Here is an 18569-nt window from a genome sequence, read left to right on the forward strand (position 1 = left end):
GCCTAACTGTATATCCTCTGTGTATGAATATATTTAGATTTTCTCAACTACAGGCTTGACTTTTAGCTGTGATTTACAACAACTTCTCAAGAATAATGATACTAGGTCCTGTTCACTTCTCACCTTGGAAGCCCACTGGCTCGTAAAACCCCAAAACACTGATTTTCTTAACAGAATACAATTTTTGCTCAACTCACATTTTATGACCTCCTTAAATACACTTGCAGCTCTTTATTCTTCAGAATCTGAGCCTTGTATGAATTGAAGGTTAGTGAAATAGTAAGGTCGTTACGGATGAATAAAAACGCATAGCACGTTTGGTCTTGGTATTCCACCATATTAGTTTGACTACAAGTTATTCTGCAAAATCTTCTAACTCAAACCCAAAGTATTTAAAAAAAAGGAAATATGTTTAGGAGTGATTTTTATTGCAAAGAGGAATAAAACAACCAAACTTTGAAACCCCAGACATTAGAAAAAGAAATACTAGAAATAAAAGTGTAAATAAATTAGTGGTTGATCTTATCATCAGGCTGGAGCAACATATTTTGAAGTGCTATCAAGTAAGAACAGAGAAGATGGTAAAGGTCAGGTGTGTGTGGCATTATTCGTCAAAGACGGTATCATGGTTGCAGAAAGGATGTTTGAGGACTCATCTACTGAGGTAGTATGGACTGAGGTTAGTAACAGGAAAGGAGAGGTCACCCTGTTGGGAGTTTTCTGTCAGCCTCTGAATCGTTCCAGAGATGTAGAGGAAAGGATAGCAAATATGATTCTCAATAAGAGCAAGAGAGACAAGGTAATTGCTATGGGTTCCTTTAACTTTTCAAATATTGACTGGAGTACTTCAGATGTTTCAGTTTTTGTCCAATGTATGCAGGAGGGTTCCCAGACACAGTATGGAGACAGGCCAACAAGGAGTGAGGCCACATTAGATTTGGTACTGGGTGTTAGATTTGGAAGTGGGTGAGCACTTTGGTGATAGTGACTACAATTCGGTTATATTTAGCGATGCAAAGAGAGATATATACTGCAGGGCTAGTGTTATATCTGGGGAAAAGGCAAGTACAATGTGATTAGGCAAAATTTAGGATGCATAGGATGAGGACGGAAACTGCAGGGGATGGACACAATTGAAATGTGGAGCTTATTTGAGGAACAGCTACTGCGGGTCCTTGATAAGTATGTACCTGTCAGGCAGGGAGGAAGTTGTTGAGTGTGGGAGCCATAACTTACTAAGGAAGTTGAATCTCCTGTGAAGCGGAAGAAGAGGCTTATGTTAGGATGAGATGTGGAGGCTCAGTTCGGGCATTTGAGAGTTACAGGTTAGCCAGGAAAGACCTAAAGAAAGAGTTAAGAAAAGCCAAGAGGGAACATGAGAAGTCGTTGTCAGATAGGACCATGGAAAACCTTAAGGCTTTCTATAGGCATATCAGGAATAAAAGAATGACTAGAGTAAGATTAGGGTCAATCAAGGATAGTAGTGAGAAGTTGTGCATGGAGTCAGAGGAGATACGGGAAATGCCAAATGAATATTTTTCGTCAGTATTCACACTAGAAAAAGACAATGTCGTTGAGGAGAATACTGAGATACAGGCTACTACCAAGATGGGATTGAGGTTCACAAGGAGGAGGTGTTAGCAATTCTGGAAAGTGTAAAAATAGATAAGTCCCATGGGCCTAATGGGATTTATCCTAGGTTTCTCTGGGAAGCCAGGAACGAGATTGCTGAGCTTTGACATTTTAAAAAATTTTAGATTAGATTACCTACAGTGTGGAAACTGGCCCTTTGGCCCTACAAGTCCATGCCGACCCTCCGAAGAGTAACCCACCAAGACCCATTTGCCATTTCTCTATGACTAATGCACCTAACGTTATGGGCAATTTAGCATGGCCAATTCACTTAACCTGCACATCTTTGAACTGTGGGAGGAAACTGGAGCACCCGGAGGAAACCCACACAGACACTGGGAGAATGTGCAAACTCCACACAGACAGTCGCCCGAGGCTGGAATTGAACCCGGGACACTGGTGCTGTGAGGCTGCAGTGCTAACCACTGAGCCACTGTGCTGCCCCAATTTTTATGTGGTCATTGTCTACAGGAATAATGCCAGAAGACTGGAGCGTAGCAAATGTTGTTCCCATGTTCAAGGAGGGGAGTAGAGACAGCCATGGTAATCATAGTCCAGTGACCTTCACTTTGGTTGTGGATAAAGTGTTGGAAGAGGTTATAAGAGATAGGATTTATAATAATCTGGAAAGGAATAAGATGATCAGGGATAGTCAACATGGTATTATGAAGGGTAGGTTGTGCCTCACAAACCTTAGAGTTCTTTGAGAAGGTGACCAAACAGGTGGATGATGGTAAAGCAAGTTGATATGGTGTATATGAATTTCAGTAAGGCGTTTGATGAGATTCCCCACAATAGGATATTGCACAAAATACAGAGGCATGAGATTGAGGGTGACTTAGTTTGGCGCACTGACCTGTACACCGCTGAAGCCAAACGCCAGCTCGCGGACGCCTCCTCTTATCGCCCCCTTGACCACGACCCCACCTCCCACCACCAAACCATCATCTCACAGACCATCCAGGACCTCATCACCTCAGGGGATCTCCCATCCACCGCCTCCAACCTCATAGTCCCACAACCCCGCACCGCCCGTTTCTACCTCCTGCCCAAAATCCACAAACCTGCCTGCCCCGGCCGACCCATTGTCTCAGCCTGCTCCTGCCCCACCGAACTCATCTCCCAATACCTCGACACGGTCCTGTCCCCTTTAGTCCAAGAACTCCCCACCTACGTTCGGGACACCACCCACGCCCTCCACCTCCTCCAGGATTTTCGCTTCCCCGGTCCCCAACGCCTTATTTTCACTATGGACATCCAGTCCCTGTACACCTCCATCCCCCATCACGAAGGACTCAAAGCCCTCCGCTTCTTCCTTTCCCGCCGCACTAACCAGTACCCTTCCACTGACACCCTCCTTCGACTGACTGAACTGGTCCTCACCCTGAATAACTTCTCTTTTCAATCCTCCCACTTCCTCCAAACTAAAGGAGTTGCCATGGGCACCCGCATGGGCCCCAGCTATGCCTGCCTCTTTGTAGGATATGTGGAACAGTCCATCTTCCGCAACTACACTGGCACCACCCCCCACCTTTTCCTCCGCTACATCGATGACTGTATCGGCGCTGCCTCGTGCTCCCACGAGGAGGTTGAACAGTTCATCAACTTTACTAACACCTTCCATCCCGACCTGAAATTCACCTGGACTGTCTCAGACTCCTCCCTCCCCTTCCTAGACCTTTCCATTTCTATCTCGGGCGACCGACTCAACACAGACATCTATTATAAACCGACTGACTCCCACAGCTACCTGGACTACACCTCCTCCCACCCTGCCCCCTGTAAAAACGCCATCCCATATTCCCAATTCCTTCGTCTCCGCCGCATCTGCTCCCAGGAGGACCAATTCCAACACCGCACAACCCAGATGGCCTCCTTCTTCAAGGACCGCAGATTCCCCCCAGACGTGATCGACGATGCCCTCCACCGCATCTCCTCCACTTCCCGCTCCTCCGCCCTTGAGCCCCGCTCCTCCAACCGCCACCAAGACAGAACCCCACTGGTTCTCACCTACCACCCCACCAACCTGCGCATACAACGTATTATCCGCCGCCATTTCCGCCACCTCCAAACGGACCCCACCACCAAGGATATATTTCCCTCCCCTCCCCTATCAGCGTTCCGCAAGGACCACTCCCTTCGTGACTCCCTTGTCAGATCCACACCCCCCACCAACCCAACCTCCACCCCCGGCACATTCCCCTGCAACCGCAGGAAATGTAAAACTTGCGCCCACACCTCCACACTCACTTCCCTCCAAGGCCCCAAGGGATCCTTCCATATCCGCCACAAGTTCTCCTGTACCTCCACACACATCATCTATTGCATCCGCTGCACCCGATGTGGCCTCCTCTATATTGGTGAGACAGGCCGCTTACTTGCGGAACGCTTCAGAGAACACCTCTGGGCCGCCCGAACCAACCAACCCAATCACCCCGTGGCTCAACACTTTAACTCCCCCTCCCACTCCACCGAGGACATGCAGGTCCTTGGACTCCTCCACCGGCAGAACACAACTACACGACGGCTGGAGGAGGAGCGCCTCATCTTCCGCCTGGGAACCCTCCAACCACAAGGTATGAATTCAGATTTCTCCAGTTTCCTCATTTCCCCTCCCCCCACCTTGTCTCAGTCGGTTCCCTCAACTCAGCACCGCCCTCCTAACCTGCAATCCTCTTCCTGACCTCTCCGCCCCCACCCCACTCCGGCCTATCACCCTCACCTTGACCTCCTTCCACCTATCCCACCTCCATCGCCCCTCCCCCTAGTCCCTCCTCCCTACCTTTTATCTCAGCCGGCTTGGCTCTCTCTCTCTTATTCCTGATGAAGGGCTTATGCTCGAAACGTCGAATTCTCTATTCCTGAGATGCTGCCTAACCTGCTGTGCTTTGACCAGCAACACATTTGCAGCGTACCTGAAAGAAGATAGAGGCTAGTGGTTGATGGGAAATATTCATCCTGGAGTTCAATTACTGTTTTGGGTCCACTGCTGTTTGTCATTTTTATAAACTACCTGGATGAGGGCATAGGAGGATGGGTTAGTAAATTTGCAGGTGACATTAAGGTCGGTGGAGTTGTGGATAGTGCAGAAAGATGTTGTATGTTCCAGAGGGGCATAGATAAGCTGCAGAGCTGGGCTGAGCGGTGGCACATAGTGTTTAATGTGGAAAAGTGTGAGGTGATTCACCTGGGAAGGAGCAACACAGGAATGCAAATTACTGGGCTAATGGTAAGATTCTTGGTAGTGTAGATGAGCAGAGTGATCTTGGTGTCTATGTACATAGATCCCTGAAAGTTGCCACCCAGGTTTATAGAATTGTTAAGAAGGCACACGGTGTGTTAGCTTTTATTAGTAGAGGAATTGAGTTTTGAAATTATGAGGGCATGCTGCAGCTGTACAAAACTCCGGACATGGGGTATTGCGTACAGTTCTGTTCACCATGTTATAGGAAGGATGTGGAAGCCTTGGAAAGGGTTCAGAGGAGATTTACTAGGATGTTGCCTGGTATGCAGGGAAGGTCTTACAAGGATAGGCTGAGGGAGTTGAGGCTGTTTTCATTGGAGAAAGAAGGTTGAGGTGTGACTTAATTGAGACATATAAGATAATCAGAGGGTTAGATAGGGTGGACAGTGAGAGCCTTTTTCCTTGGATGGTGATGGCTAGCATGAGGGGGCATAGCTTTAAATTGAGGGGTGACAGCCATAGGACGGATGTCAGAGGTAATTTCTTTACTCGGAGAGTAGTAAGGGCGTGGAACGCACTGCCTGCAACAGTAGTAGCCTTGCTAACTTTAAGGATATTTAAATGGTCATTGGATAGGTACGTGGACAAAAATGGAATAGTGTTGGTCAGATGGGCTTCAGATTGGTTTTACAACATCGAGAGCTGAAGGGCCTGTACTTTGCTGTTATGTTCTATGTTGTCACATAGGCAATAGGACAACTTGTAAGTAGCTTTAAAATATATCAATTTTTAAAGTTAAAATAATGAGTGTATTGAAAGAAAAAGCCACCTAGTGTACACTTTATTAGAAGTCCTCAGTATCTCATTCCTGATTCTGAGAAAGCACATTCTCAGGGGCGGCACGGTGCGGCACGGTGGCACAGTGGTTAGCACTGCTGCCTTACAGCGCCGGAGACCCGGGTTCATTTCCCGCCTCAGGCGACTCTGTGTGGAGTTTGCACATTCTCCCCGTGTCTGCGTGGGTTTCCTCCGGGTGCTCCGGTTTCCTCCCACAGTCCAAAAATGTGCAGGTCAGGTGAATTGGCCATGCTAAATTGCCCATAGTGTTAGGTGAAGGGGTAAATGTAGGAGAATGGGTCTGGGTGGGTTACGCTTTGGCGGGTCGGTGTGGACTTGTTGGGCCGAAGGGACTGTTTCCACACTGTAGGGAATCTAATCTAAAAATCTAATCTAAAAAAAATTCATTGAATTGCATTGAATCAGTGGCGCAGAAACAGGCCATGATTCAATTGTCACATCTGGCACCTTGGTTCCAATTATGTCTTCTAGTTCTCTTGTTTAAGATGCCATGCACATTGGTATATATGCAGTTCAATTTATTATTTATTCTTATTAATTTTATCCTCACCTTTTAAAAAAAATTCATACTTGTAGTTTATAGTTGTATTAGAGTCATAGAGATGTATAGTACCGAAACAGACCTTTCAGTCCAACCCGTCCATGCCAACCAGATATCATTGTTCCTATTCTTACCTCTCTCCTTGATTCTACCTTTATACCCAATTTTTTTCTGGTTTTGTCCTCGTACTCTTACAACTGTGTTTTCATCAAATCCCCATCTCCATCCCTTTTATTGGGGTCGAGATCTAAGCTATAAAGGTTAAGAGCAGCATTTGATTAAATCTGTAATTGTTCTATTACAAAATCTTTAAATTACTGAAATAACAATAAACACAATACACTATGGTTTGCTATTAAACTTACATTTGTAAAACCCTTGAGAATGCACTACGTGGGGAAGACAAACTTTGTTAATAATGGCACCAGTTCTAATATGCCAGTACTGTGTACAAATAACTGTAAAATAACTCATGTTAAAGCCTTTATTATCACCAATGTCTGAAAAGTGCATGCTAATACAGTTGCATTCAAAGCTATTTTTGGAACAAATGGAAAAGAATTGAGTGGACAATTGATGAACTCTTTTACAGGTTTGTATGTGAATGATGCCAATCATACATTTTAATTGTTATTTTATGCTGCACTGTAAACGTTGGGATGGACTGTATCACTAACTATGCTTGGAAAATAAAGCAATATTGTATTGAGATTAATTTGTTACATTTGGCTGTAAAATGATTTTCTGTGAGGAAATCAGACAACAATACAGTTACTGTCCAACCATGAAATGTTGCAAATCTGTTCATTTGAAAATTAAATTACATTAATCCTGATTTGCATGTATGCTGTCTGCATGGACGTGGTGGGTGGTGCAGGGTATGTTTCCTATGTGCTGTCAGTCATGAAAAATTGGTTTTCAATGTATGGAGGACCTCAAATCCTATGTGCTGCATTGAAGAAGTGAATGGAAGTCGTTCTGGAATTCATTATGTTGGTGTGGAAAGAGTGCATGGTGCTGAAGTAGTGCGACCTCTCCTTTTGTCAGAGGATGCTGAGTTTCCAGTTGTGGTCAAGAACTGAAAGTAATGTTTGTTGAAAGAAATCTCAAATCTGTTAATCAGTTTGCTCAACATCAGTTTTCTTCAGTGGTAACAAATGTCCCTCTTGTGACATTGTCACCTTCAATTTGGGTAAGTCATGATTTTGGATATCATGCAAGGAACTGAATTCATTTACTTTGACCAACATTGGTGTTTTCCACTTTGTAATGTAGTCTGTAAGAGTCTTCATCTAATTCTAGCGGATTAAAATGCTAGAATTTAGCAGGGTCATTTGATATTCTCTTTTTTAAGTGCTCCTTTAAGTTTTATTTCTGGACAAGTGTATTTGTGTACATGGCTAAAGTATAAAAAGGCAGAGGTGGTAGTGAAAGATCCAACCTGTTTATTTTTTCTTAAGTTTAACCTGAATAGATACTTTCCTTTCCTGATTCCTTTGCTGAAAGCACCACTGTCATCCTTTGTGATCTCACCCAAATCTGTATTAGTTATGTGGTGGTAAGTGCGAAAACATTTGACCAGGCTAGCATCATCCATGGAAAGCACTTCAGAGGGTCAATGCAGACTCAATGAGCCAAAAGGCTTCTCTCTGCACTGTGGGGATTCATGATGCTATGAATTTGAGTTTGACCCCCATCTTCACTTTGCATACATGTAGTTCCAGCAGGAATACATAACAGAGAGGGCCAGGAACCTATTCTAGTTTTTCTTTCTGTAATGTTGGGCACACAAGTCAACTGTTTCCTCATTACCATAGCAGCTAAGATCATCTAGCAAAGTAGGATGTAGGAATTGAATATTCGACGTTTCGGGCCGGAGCCCTTCATCAGGAATCATCTCATTTCTGATGAAGGGCTTCGGCCCGAAACGTCGAATTACCTGTTCCTTGGATGCTGCCTGACCTGCTGTGCTTTAACCAGCAACACATTTTCAGCTCTGATCTCCAGCATCTGCAGACCTCACTTTTTACTGTAGGAATTGAATGTAGAATCACACTGCAATGCAAAGATACCCTACAACAACATTTTTCTTTTGCACACTATTGTCTTAAGCCTCCCTGTCAGCTACTCTACCCTTAACTCCAGCAACATATGTGAATAGTTTCCGGACATTCCTGTCCTTCCACCTGATCATTGGGCAAACCTGCTGTAAAGTTTCACCATGTCGTACCCTTGAACATGCATTATTCTCCAGGTTCTGACCAATGTTTTTTCCTTAAGCCCTGTCTGAGTTCATCTTATTAATGAGTTTATCTTCCAGATACTTCGACTCTATTCACACTGAACTGTTGGTCATCTAACTTCCCTTCCTGGTTGCAATGTTAGTTGATATTGTTATTCTTTCTCTCTATTCTTGTTCTATCTCTTCACCCTTCAAATCTCTTTTTATCAACCTTGATGCAGAGGTGCCGGTGTTGGACTGGGGTGGACAAGATCAAAAAGCTTATTTGAAATCACAAGCTTTTGGAGCACTGCCCCAGAGTTCACCTGACAAAGACGCATTGCTTTGAAAACTTGATGCCAAGTGACCTTTGTTTATCTTCTCCATGACCTATCCTTTTTGAAAAACATTTTGTCTTGTCCAAGCTTTCCTTTCTATCCAAATCCTTCTTTGGATTGTAGATTTCCAAATCCATGCCCCCCTTTTCCGTAAAAAGAAAATACGATTCTGTCTACGGTTTTTATTTAATGAAATTGGCATTTCATTTGCTGACTTGGATTGTTGGATTGAGTGGCTTCCTTTTGAATGAAATGCATAATACTGCCCTGTAATCAAGCAGGCTAGCTATTCCCTCTCAAATAAACCGACCCTTGATTTGGCAATCTGATCTAATTATTTCAAATAGAAAGTGGTACTAAATTTTATCATCTTGTCATTTTTGTTTCTTTCCTACTTTTTATTCAATTCATTATCCAGCTCAAAATATATGGAATAAATTCAGGTTTACAGCCACTAGCATGTTAAAGGGAACTACCTTGGTTTGTATGACCGCCACTTTTTGATTTGTATACTTTTGCCCTATGGAAAAGCAACTTGCCTGTAAAAATGTGCGGTAAATAGCATTGAATTTCATCTGGGAAGTCATGCATATTAATTTGATGGAATTGGTTACTTTGTAAGGGGTCACCTTGATAAAAGGAAAGGTAGAAAACTGATCAAGTATGCTTTTTAAAAATAAGTGGAAAATGTTAATCTATGTATTTAAGAGTCGAAGTCCGTTTGAAGCCCTACAGTTAGGCTGTCTCACAGGAATAAAAATAGAATATGCTGGTATTAGTCAGACAGTTTGGCAGCATGTGTAAATTAAACAGTTAATGTTTCACGTCGATGATTGTTTAGCAGAATTTCGAGGACTTTTTGGACTTCTGGGAGTTGTTGATTTGACCTTTGTACACTGAGAGGAATGCATCATTGATTGCTGACTGAGAAAATCAAATGCAGTCAGGGAAATTGAGTGTGAACCTGATGTTTAGTGAGTGGAGAGTTCAGTGAAGAGATAAGGGTGGGAGAGGAAGGAGTTTTCTTTCCTTTTGTTTTCCTACCTTTCTCACCCTGTGTGAATGCTTTACTTCAGAAAAAGAAGCTAGCTGTTTGGTGTCTAGTAAGTGGGTAAAGATTATTCCATTAAGTTTACTGTGGTATAAAAATTGGGTGATGAAGTGAACACACATTCTTCAAATTAGTGAATAAGGTAATAAAATTATCAACTAAAACTTATTAAGGATGGTAGGACAGATCATGTGTCAAGGCTGCAGCTTTTGGGAGTTCCTGGGTATTGTTGTGATTCAGAGCAAACATATCTGCAGCATGAACTTGAAGTTTGAGCATCTTTGTCTCAAAGTTTTAACTGGAGGCAGAATTACAGATTGTGATGCATCAGAGAGGCAGAAACAAATATGAGTATAATGTGGAAAAATGTGAAGTAGTACATTTAGGCAGGAGGAATGAAAAAGCAGAGTAATACTTAAATGGAGAACAACTATGGAAATATGAGGTACGCGGGATTGAAGTGTTCTCGTACATGTATCACAGAAAGTTATTTTTGCAAGTATAGCACCTGGTAAGAAAACAAGTGGGATGCTGTCTTTACTTCTGAGAAGAAACAAACATAAAATATGGAAGTTATGCTTCCGGCATAGAGGATATTGGTTAGAACAAATCTTGAACACTGTGTGCAAGTAGAATATAAATGCTGGCGGTGGTTTAGAGGAGACTTACTAGCTTGGTGCCCAGAATGAGTGTCTTGACTTTTGGAGAAAGGGAGGACAGGTTGGCCTTGAGAGGTGAATTAATTGAAGCATAAAAGACCCTGAATGGTTTTGACAAGGTAGAGGTGGAAAGGGTATTATCTTTTTGTGAATGTATCCAGAATTGGGAAGCACTGTTTTAAAATTGCTGGTTGCCCTTTCAGGAAAAGAATGAGGAGTTTTGTTTTCTCTTTAAGGATTGTGCGAATTTGGAACTTAGTCTCAGAAGGCGGTAGAGGCAGGGTCATTGAATATTTTCAAGACAGAGAGATATTAATCTTTGCTTGACAATGGAATCAGAGGTTCTCGGGGTTTATGTGATTATGAAATTCAAATCGCAAACCAATCTTATTGAATGATGGAGCAGGCTAGCCGGCTGAATGGTTCATCTGCTCCTATTTCATTTACCTATATGACTAATATCTGACAGCAGTAAATCAGTTGCTGTTTCACATTCAAATAGGAATTATTCACTTTAATAGAACAGTGCAAAGCAAATAGTGGTTTAAAAGATTAAGGATTTTTGGATCTGAGTAAATGAGTGCATGTAAGTATCAATTCCTTCATTTGAGCACAGTACAGCCAGGTTTCTAACATGACTGTGAAGCTTTGAAGAATCTTTACCCACCGGTACTCATGGTACCTTCTCTCCCTGAATCACTCAAAACTGAATTATATTGTGAACAGTTATATATAATCTCCTACTATAACACTGGTGCTTTTTCACTTCCCAAACTGGATCCATCATTACTTTCTTCCTGGTTGGATTGGACATATTTTGATCAAAAACTTTTGAACCTCAAAAGACCTTACATTCTGTATTTTTCCCAGGTTATATTCATGTCATGGAGGGGGAGGCAGTGGCCTAGTGATATTATATCTAGACAATGAATCCAAAGTTCCAGGTAATGTTCTGGGACTCATATTTGATTCCTGCCATGACAGATGGTAGAATTTGTATTCCATAAAATCCGCAGCCAATCTGATGAATAGGAAGGGTTTGGAGGGATATGGGCCAGGTGCTGGCAGGTGGGACTAGATTGGGTTGGGATATCTGGTCGGCATGGATGGGTTGGACCGAAGGGTCTGTTTCCATGCTGAACATTTCTGTGACTCTATGGTTATTGAACATCCCGTCTAGTTCACTAATGTCCTTTAGGAAAGGCGATTTGCCATCCTTGCCTGGCCTGGCCTGGTTTGGCCTGGCTTATGTGACTCCAAACCCAATGTTTGACTTTCAGCTGTCCTCTGGGTAACTGGGGATGGGGCAGTAAATTCTGGCTTTGCCAGGAATGGCTCTATTCTTAATTAGCATAATGAATGTTTCAAAAAAAAGAGATTTTTTTTGGATAACAGGTTTACTCATTCATCTCCTTTTCACCAATTGAAATTATTGAAAACAAATGACATGCAGCAATGTAGTAGGTTCCTATCTTTATAAATTTTAATTATAACACCTTGGCTAATGCACTAATCCATTCTCCATGACAGTCATGTCACTTTTGAATTTCTTTCTCAGTGTTCTATGTTCAGTTTGTACTCAGACTTGGATTTTGAGGAGCTCTCCTGCAGGTTTCTTCTGCTCTTATTGTTAGTATTAGAGACATAGAGTCATAGAGGAACACAGTGCAGGAAACGGTCATTCAGCCCATCGCATCTGTGCCAGTCGAAAACAACCACATGATTATTCTCATCCCATTTTCCAGCACTTGGCCCATAATTTTGAACACCTTAGCATCACAACTGCACATCTAAATATTTCTTGAATGTTTTGAGTGTTTCTGCCTCTTCCACCCTTACAGGTAATGAGTTCTAGATTCCCCACCATCTTCTAGTGAAAACATCTTTCTTTATTTGTTGGTTTCATGCACTTTCTCTCAGATACACTTTATCCAGTCACACTGATTCTCTCATCCTCTAGCCTAGCATCATACAAACCCATAAATTCTTTTACATTGGATGTAAATTGCACTGGACAGTTCTACAGGTTTTGTGCCAATTTCATATAGTCATACAGCATGGAAATATAGACCTTTTGGTCCAACTCCAACCAGACATCCCAATCTGAACTAGTCCTATTTTCCAGCATTGGGCCTAGATCCCTCTAAACCTTTCCTATTCCTGTACCCATCTAGATGTTTGGACTTTTCCAAGTGAGTAAAATTGGCAGGAAGTTTAAATATAATTGATATGGACAGAATCATCAAAGGTAGATTGAACACATTTTTGGCTTGTGCTCTGGCAAGTAGTTATTGCCTCGATGTTTTATTTTCTTTGAGTACATGATCACACGTCATTTGGGTAGTGAGCTGGAAATCAAGCCCTACAATTTTTGGAGTCATCACAATACTTGGGTTTATCAAAGGAATCAAAAATCTCCAGTTTACTTCTCTGATAGTCACATATTAACCAGATTTTTGTACTTTTCAAGAAATACCATTTATTGCAAATAAATAGATGCTGCAAGTAAACAACTATAAGTTGTTGGCATACAATTCTATCAGTTAAAATTCTAATAACGTGCATACACACATACAGATTAGGTCACTCAAGTTTTCAGTCTTCTGTCTACTTATCATTCTGATGTCAAGGCAAAGGGGCATCCAGCTGGAATGTTCATAGGTTAGAAAAGAAGCTTGAATACAAGTTTTTACAATTGCACTTTATTCTGAAATATTGCTATACTAGATTTTCTGAGCGTTACCTTTGTAATCAATACATTATGTTTACGGCTTTGGTTTCCAAGGCAGTGATTTTCACCAGTTAGTCAGCTCTTTGACTGGATAATTGCTCTTGTTATCAAGTCATATCACAGAGCATGATCTGATGAATCATAACGACTAAAGGGTGTATCTAACTTGTATTTGAATTACCCATTGCTATCAGAGAATGTGAATTAACAGTCTTCTGAATACTTGAAAGCGAAACAAGTCGCTCTTTATTGAATATAAAGGCTTTAATTTTAATACTTTAATATTAAGGCTTATAAGAGTGAAGTGACAATAGATGGCTAAGTGTAGTTGGAAGTTGAAAAGTTTCTACAATCTTGCATTGTTTAAGAGAAAATGTGGGCAACGGCTGTTTTAACTGTGAGTGAAAAAATGTTAAAAGAATTTAGTGTTCCTCTAGCTTCCTTGATGGTTCTTGGTGAGTTCGAGGAAGAATCTGAGATAGCTATTGCTTAATAGGCTGAATTTTCTTTTCCACTTTGGGTATCACTAAGAGTTTATGTTGCTTGACATTTGTGCACTGTGTGTGAAAGATATCCTTTAATAGGATGGGGTAGTCTTGATGATTTATTGTGTTTGCTTGCAACAAATTATTAAAGGAGCATTTACAAGGTTATATATTTTTTACATCAACTAGACAACAAACTGACATGCATAACTTAAGGTAAACCAGTAATAATGGAACCACTGCTAGAGATAAAAAAAAGTGAGTCTTACACCTGTTCTTTGGGAGCTGATGCTGTAGAAACTGAGAGCTGGAAACATTTTTTGACATTAAGATATGTATTGAAACCTTCCATGGATCATATTACTATGGAAAGCATTAATTTTCGATAGTAGAATCCCAAGTTTGAACATATTTGTCTTTGAAGGAAATCTCAGGAACTCTGTGGTCAAAGTGTACATTACTGTGGTAATGCAAGAATGATAATGGAGCAGTTGTTTACCCTTTTCCCAGTGAAAATATCTATCATGCAGTCACTTACAAGAATAGTAATTATGCAGGTAGCTATGAAGAGTTTTCATCTGTAGTGAATTAATTATATTATTAATAAACAAAAGCTGTAGATTCTAAAATACTGTCAAATTTTTGAATATGTAAGCTGTTAGTTGGCATACATTTTAGCACGTTTCTATAGAAGATATGCAAAAGTGCAACAGTTGTTTTGATGGTAATACCAGGTTGAGAGCCAAAATTGAGAGGCTTTGAAAGTCTTTATTTACTCTAGCACAGAAATCTGAAGGGATATCTAATTAAAATTCTCAATTCTGAGAAGGTGGACAGTGATATTTTTTCATAGACCCACAGAATCAGCAATATACTTTATACTTTTAATCCAATTTTTTTCATGCAAAGGGTTATGCAAATATCCAGTCTAAATGACTATAAGCCGAGCTAATCACAATAAGTAAGAATAAAAGAATTCAAAAGAAATAGAATCAAAACTGACATCTGCAAAACAGAATCAATAATGCAACAAGCATAATGAGCTTAAGTCACCACCTTCTGTGCTGATATATTTATGAATTTATTATTTCAAATTTGTCTGTCTTTTAGCTAATTCAATACTGGTTGGAGGCTGGAAAAATCCTGTCCTGCTGAAGAAGAGTATTCTCTTCCATAAAACCGTAAGGCTGTAGTTGTTAGCAAATCTGTTTAAAAAGTCCAGGAAAATGAAGTATTACACCAAATATCTCCAAACTTTAAAGGCATTTCAGTATTCTCTTTTCATGCAGAAAAGATTTATTTTCCCTCTAGTTAGATTATAATTTCATCATTCAACATTCCTGGTTTGGAACTTGTTTTTAATATGCCATTTAATTCATTGACCATGAAGTGCTATTATTCAGAGACTTCTGATGTATAGTAACTAATTTTCTTTTAACTTTATTTCAGTCCCAAGCCATGAATTATGTTGGGCAGTTGGCTGAGCAGGTGTTTGTCACGGTGAAGGAGCTTTACAAAGGATTGAATCCAGCTACCTTGACAGGATGCATCGATGTCATCGTAGTGAGGCAGCCAGATGGCTCGTACCATTGTTCACCCTTTCACGTTCGTTTTGGGAAGCTTGGGGTATTGCGATCAAAAGAGAAGGTGGTAAGTTCACTTTATCAGCATTGATAAACAATATATAAACCTATATAAACAATCTATGTAATGGGCCTCAATTCTTGAACTAACTGCTCCAAACCTTTTCTCTTGTTTTACATTTCCACAATTTAAAAAAACATCAGTTTACAATACCAGTCGTAGTCAGATATGTAAGTATTTCCTGATAGAAACATTATTTTGCCATTTTAGTATTTCAACTTTTTTAAGTAAGGAATATATACTCTCTGAAACCTTGCACAGATGGTGGAAGAATTCTAAACTAAAATTCTACACTTAGAATTTCTGGAAACTAGCCATAAGTTGATATAGTTCTGTCATTTTAATTTCTTTCTTCACTAAATCTCCATTTCACTGTGCATTATTCATCTGTAGAAGGTTGAATCTTGTTTATGGTGGTGTGACGGAAAATATTAAGCAACGTCGTAGAGCTTTAAACTCTTTTTAAAAAAATTGTTATGTGCATTTCGTGAACGAATTTTCATCAAATATTTGTGCTTCGTAATGATAGAAAATGGATTTTGTAATTTTAGAGGATGTGAGAATTGAAATTTGAGATAATGACAGCTTTCATTAAAGTTATTTTTCTGAATCAGTTATGTTGTTGGAAATAATTCAAGTTTGCAGCATTCTTCTGTTGCAAGTAATTTTCATGTGAATACCCAACTTCTTAATTTACATTTAGAAACAATCCTCCATTCTGGAAAATGGAAATCAAAATCATATTTTGAAATATTCTTGAGCAACTCATTAAGTGAATTGAACTCTTGTGATATTTTTAATTGAATAACCATGAGCTAGTGAAGCTTATTGCTATTTGGGCTGAAGCTATATGCTTGTTTATTAATGTAATAGTTACAAGTATGATGAGAGACTGTAAACCATTAAATATTAACAGCAATGTCCTGAACGAATTTATTTTTGTTGGCTCTGTCCTATATTGAAACACATAAATGCTTCTTTACACTCTAAAATATTCTTTATTCGGAACTATGCAAAGCAGTTATAAGATTTTGAAGCATGTGACTTTGAATACAGATTAGTCTTTTGCTGGATCTGACATTCAATTGGAGCAGCGAAACAATGAAGTGCTGGTTATGTACGATGTTTTTGTTTATTTCAGGTTGACATTGAAATCAATGGTGAACCCGTAGAGCTACAAATGAAACTTGGAGACAATGGGGAGGCTTTTTTTGTGGAAGAAACTGAGAAAGATGAGGTATGCTGTGTTTTAGAAATAAATTAGGTGTCTCACGCAGCAGTTAAACTTTGGACTTTCGTATTTCCAATATGTATTCACTGTAAACCAATGCTGTAAATGTTTTACTGATGGGTATAAAGTGGGTGTAAGCCGTGGCTTCTGGTCAAGTTCATCATATGCAGCTGGTTTTCATTCTTTTGATTCTGATTCAGAAATAATAAAATAGGTTAAAATTAATTCCAATAAAATCCTTAAAAAAAATTCATAATTGTAGTAATTTTTCTCATTAGGAGTTTTGAGAACTGTACAGATTTTTTTCCTAATACTGCTTTGCAGCTTTTAGAAGCAGGAGTTTAAGATTCACTCTTCTATTAGATTGTGCCTAAACTTCCTGCTGCTGTTCTGTGTTCATTAATGCATTGACCTAACAATGATATATCTATCACTTCATGAAATGTCTAATTCCGCTCTCATGAAGAGCAGCAAGTTGATTTGACATGATTAGTAGCTATTTAGGAGATGGAATTCCAATTTTTCTACTGCTTTTTGTAGAGGAAGAAGTACTACCTGAATTTTTTTTCCAGAACACTGTATGATATCTCCTTTTTTTTAATAGGTTAGCTGAGTTGCCTGGTTGGCTGATTTGTGATAGAGAGTAATGTCAACAGTGCTGGTTTAATTCCTGTGCCTGCTGAGGTTGCCATGAAGGTCCCACCTTCTCAATCTCACCCCTCACCTGAAGTGTGGCGACTCTCAGGTTGAACTCACTGCCAGTGGTCTCTCTCTAATAAGAGCAATCTGCTAGGACTGTGATGATTTTACTTATAGCTGCAGGATTACTGGTTTCTGAGGGGCATAGAGTGAATGGAAAGGCATCTTTTCCATTAGTAGAGAGATTAGCAACTAGGGGGCATGTAATTACAAAGATGTAGAAGGCTAAGAGGAGATTTGAGAACTTTTCTTTCACTATTTGAGAATCATGGAAGATGGAAGTCACTTGTGAAGGACTGGATTAGTCAGAAACACTTGTAACATTTAGCGTATAGAGTCATAGAGATGTACAGCATGGAAACAGACCCTTTGGTCCAACTTGTCCATGCTGACCAGATATTCTAAATTAATCTAGTCTCATTTGCCAGCATTTGGCCCACATCCTTCTAATCCCTTGCTATTTATATACCCATCCAGATGCCTTTTAAATGTTGTAATTGTACCAGCCTCCACCACTTCCTCTGGCAACTCATTCCATACACACACTACCCTCTGCTTGAAAACTTTGCTCCTTAGGACACTTTTCATATCTTTCCCCTCTCACGTTAACCTATGCCCTCTAGTTTTGGTCTCCTTCACCTCAGGGAAAAGACCTTGTCTATTTATCCTATCCATGAATCTCATTATTTTATAAATCTCTATAAGGTCACCCCTCAGTCTCCAATAGTCTAGGGAAAATAGTCCCAGCCTATTCAGCCTCTCCCTCTGTAGCTAAGGCTGTATTTAGCTATTCGCTTGTATTTGGAGAGACTGTAGGGCTGTGGGCCAAGAGCTAGAAATTAGGATTCGTATAGTTAGATCTTTGCAAACCCAATGTGCTGTAAGCATCTGAGTTTTTCAATTGGTTCCATAAAGCAGAACTTCAGTTTAGCGGCGACAAAGTTGAAATTGTTCTCCCTCTTTCACAAAAGATTATGAGTAGATCTAACAGCATCAAAGAAATTGTTTTTGATAAACCAGGCAAATTCATAATGTTAGGAAGGTGAAGTTTGTAAATTTTTTTAAACCATCTGTGTAATTTAAGGTAAAATAGAATATCCTGGAAAGAAACATTTGGTAGGAGTAATATAACACTGCCAATTGCAGGCTAGGTGAATTCATTACCAAGATGCTTCTTGCACTTGAAGCAAAAGCAAGCACCCTGGCAAGTTTTCTGCCTGTTAAGTTTCTGGATAGAAAATCAGAGTGAAAAGGAGGTTTGACATTGTTATGAAGAGTTGCAGAATGTCTCAGCA

The 18569-nt window shown here is 40.2% G+C and overlaps 1 protein-coding gene across 3 annotated transcripts in view; it reads left to right on the forward strand.

Annotated features, from left to right (window-relative positions):
• LOC132822970 (phosphatidate phosphatase LPIN2-like) overlaps nucleotides 1-18569 on the forward strand; it is a 93721-nt gene that overhangs the window by 17972 nt on the left and 57180 nt on the right. For all 3 annotated transcript variants that reach the window (XM_060836440.1, XM_060836441.1, XM_060836442.1), the window contains 2 exons: nucleotides 15150-15350; nucleotides 16486-16581. In XM_060836440.1, the coding sequence (XP_060692423.1) occupies nucleotides 15150-15350; nucleotides 16486-16581 (297 nt within the window). The remainder of the gene's footprint in view (nucleotides 1-15149; nucleotides 15351-16485; nucleotides 16582-18569) is intronic.

The sequence above is a fragment of the Hemiscyllium ocellatum genome, chromosome 15, assembly GCF_020745735.1.
Source record: "Hemiscyllium ocellatum isolate sHemOce1 chromosome 15, sHemOce1.pat.X.cur, whole genome shotgun sequence".
NCBI lineage: Eukaryota > Metazoa > Chordata > Chondrichthyes > Orectolobiformes > Hemiscylliidae > Hemiscyllium > Hemiscyllium ocellatum.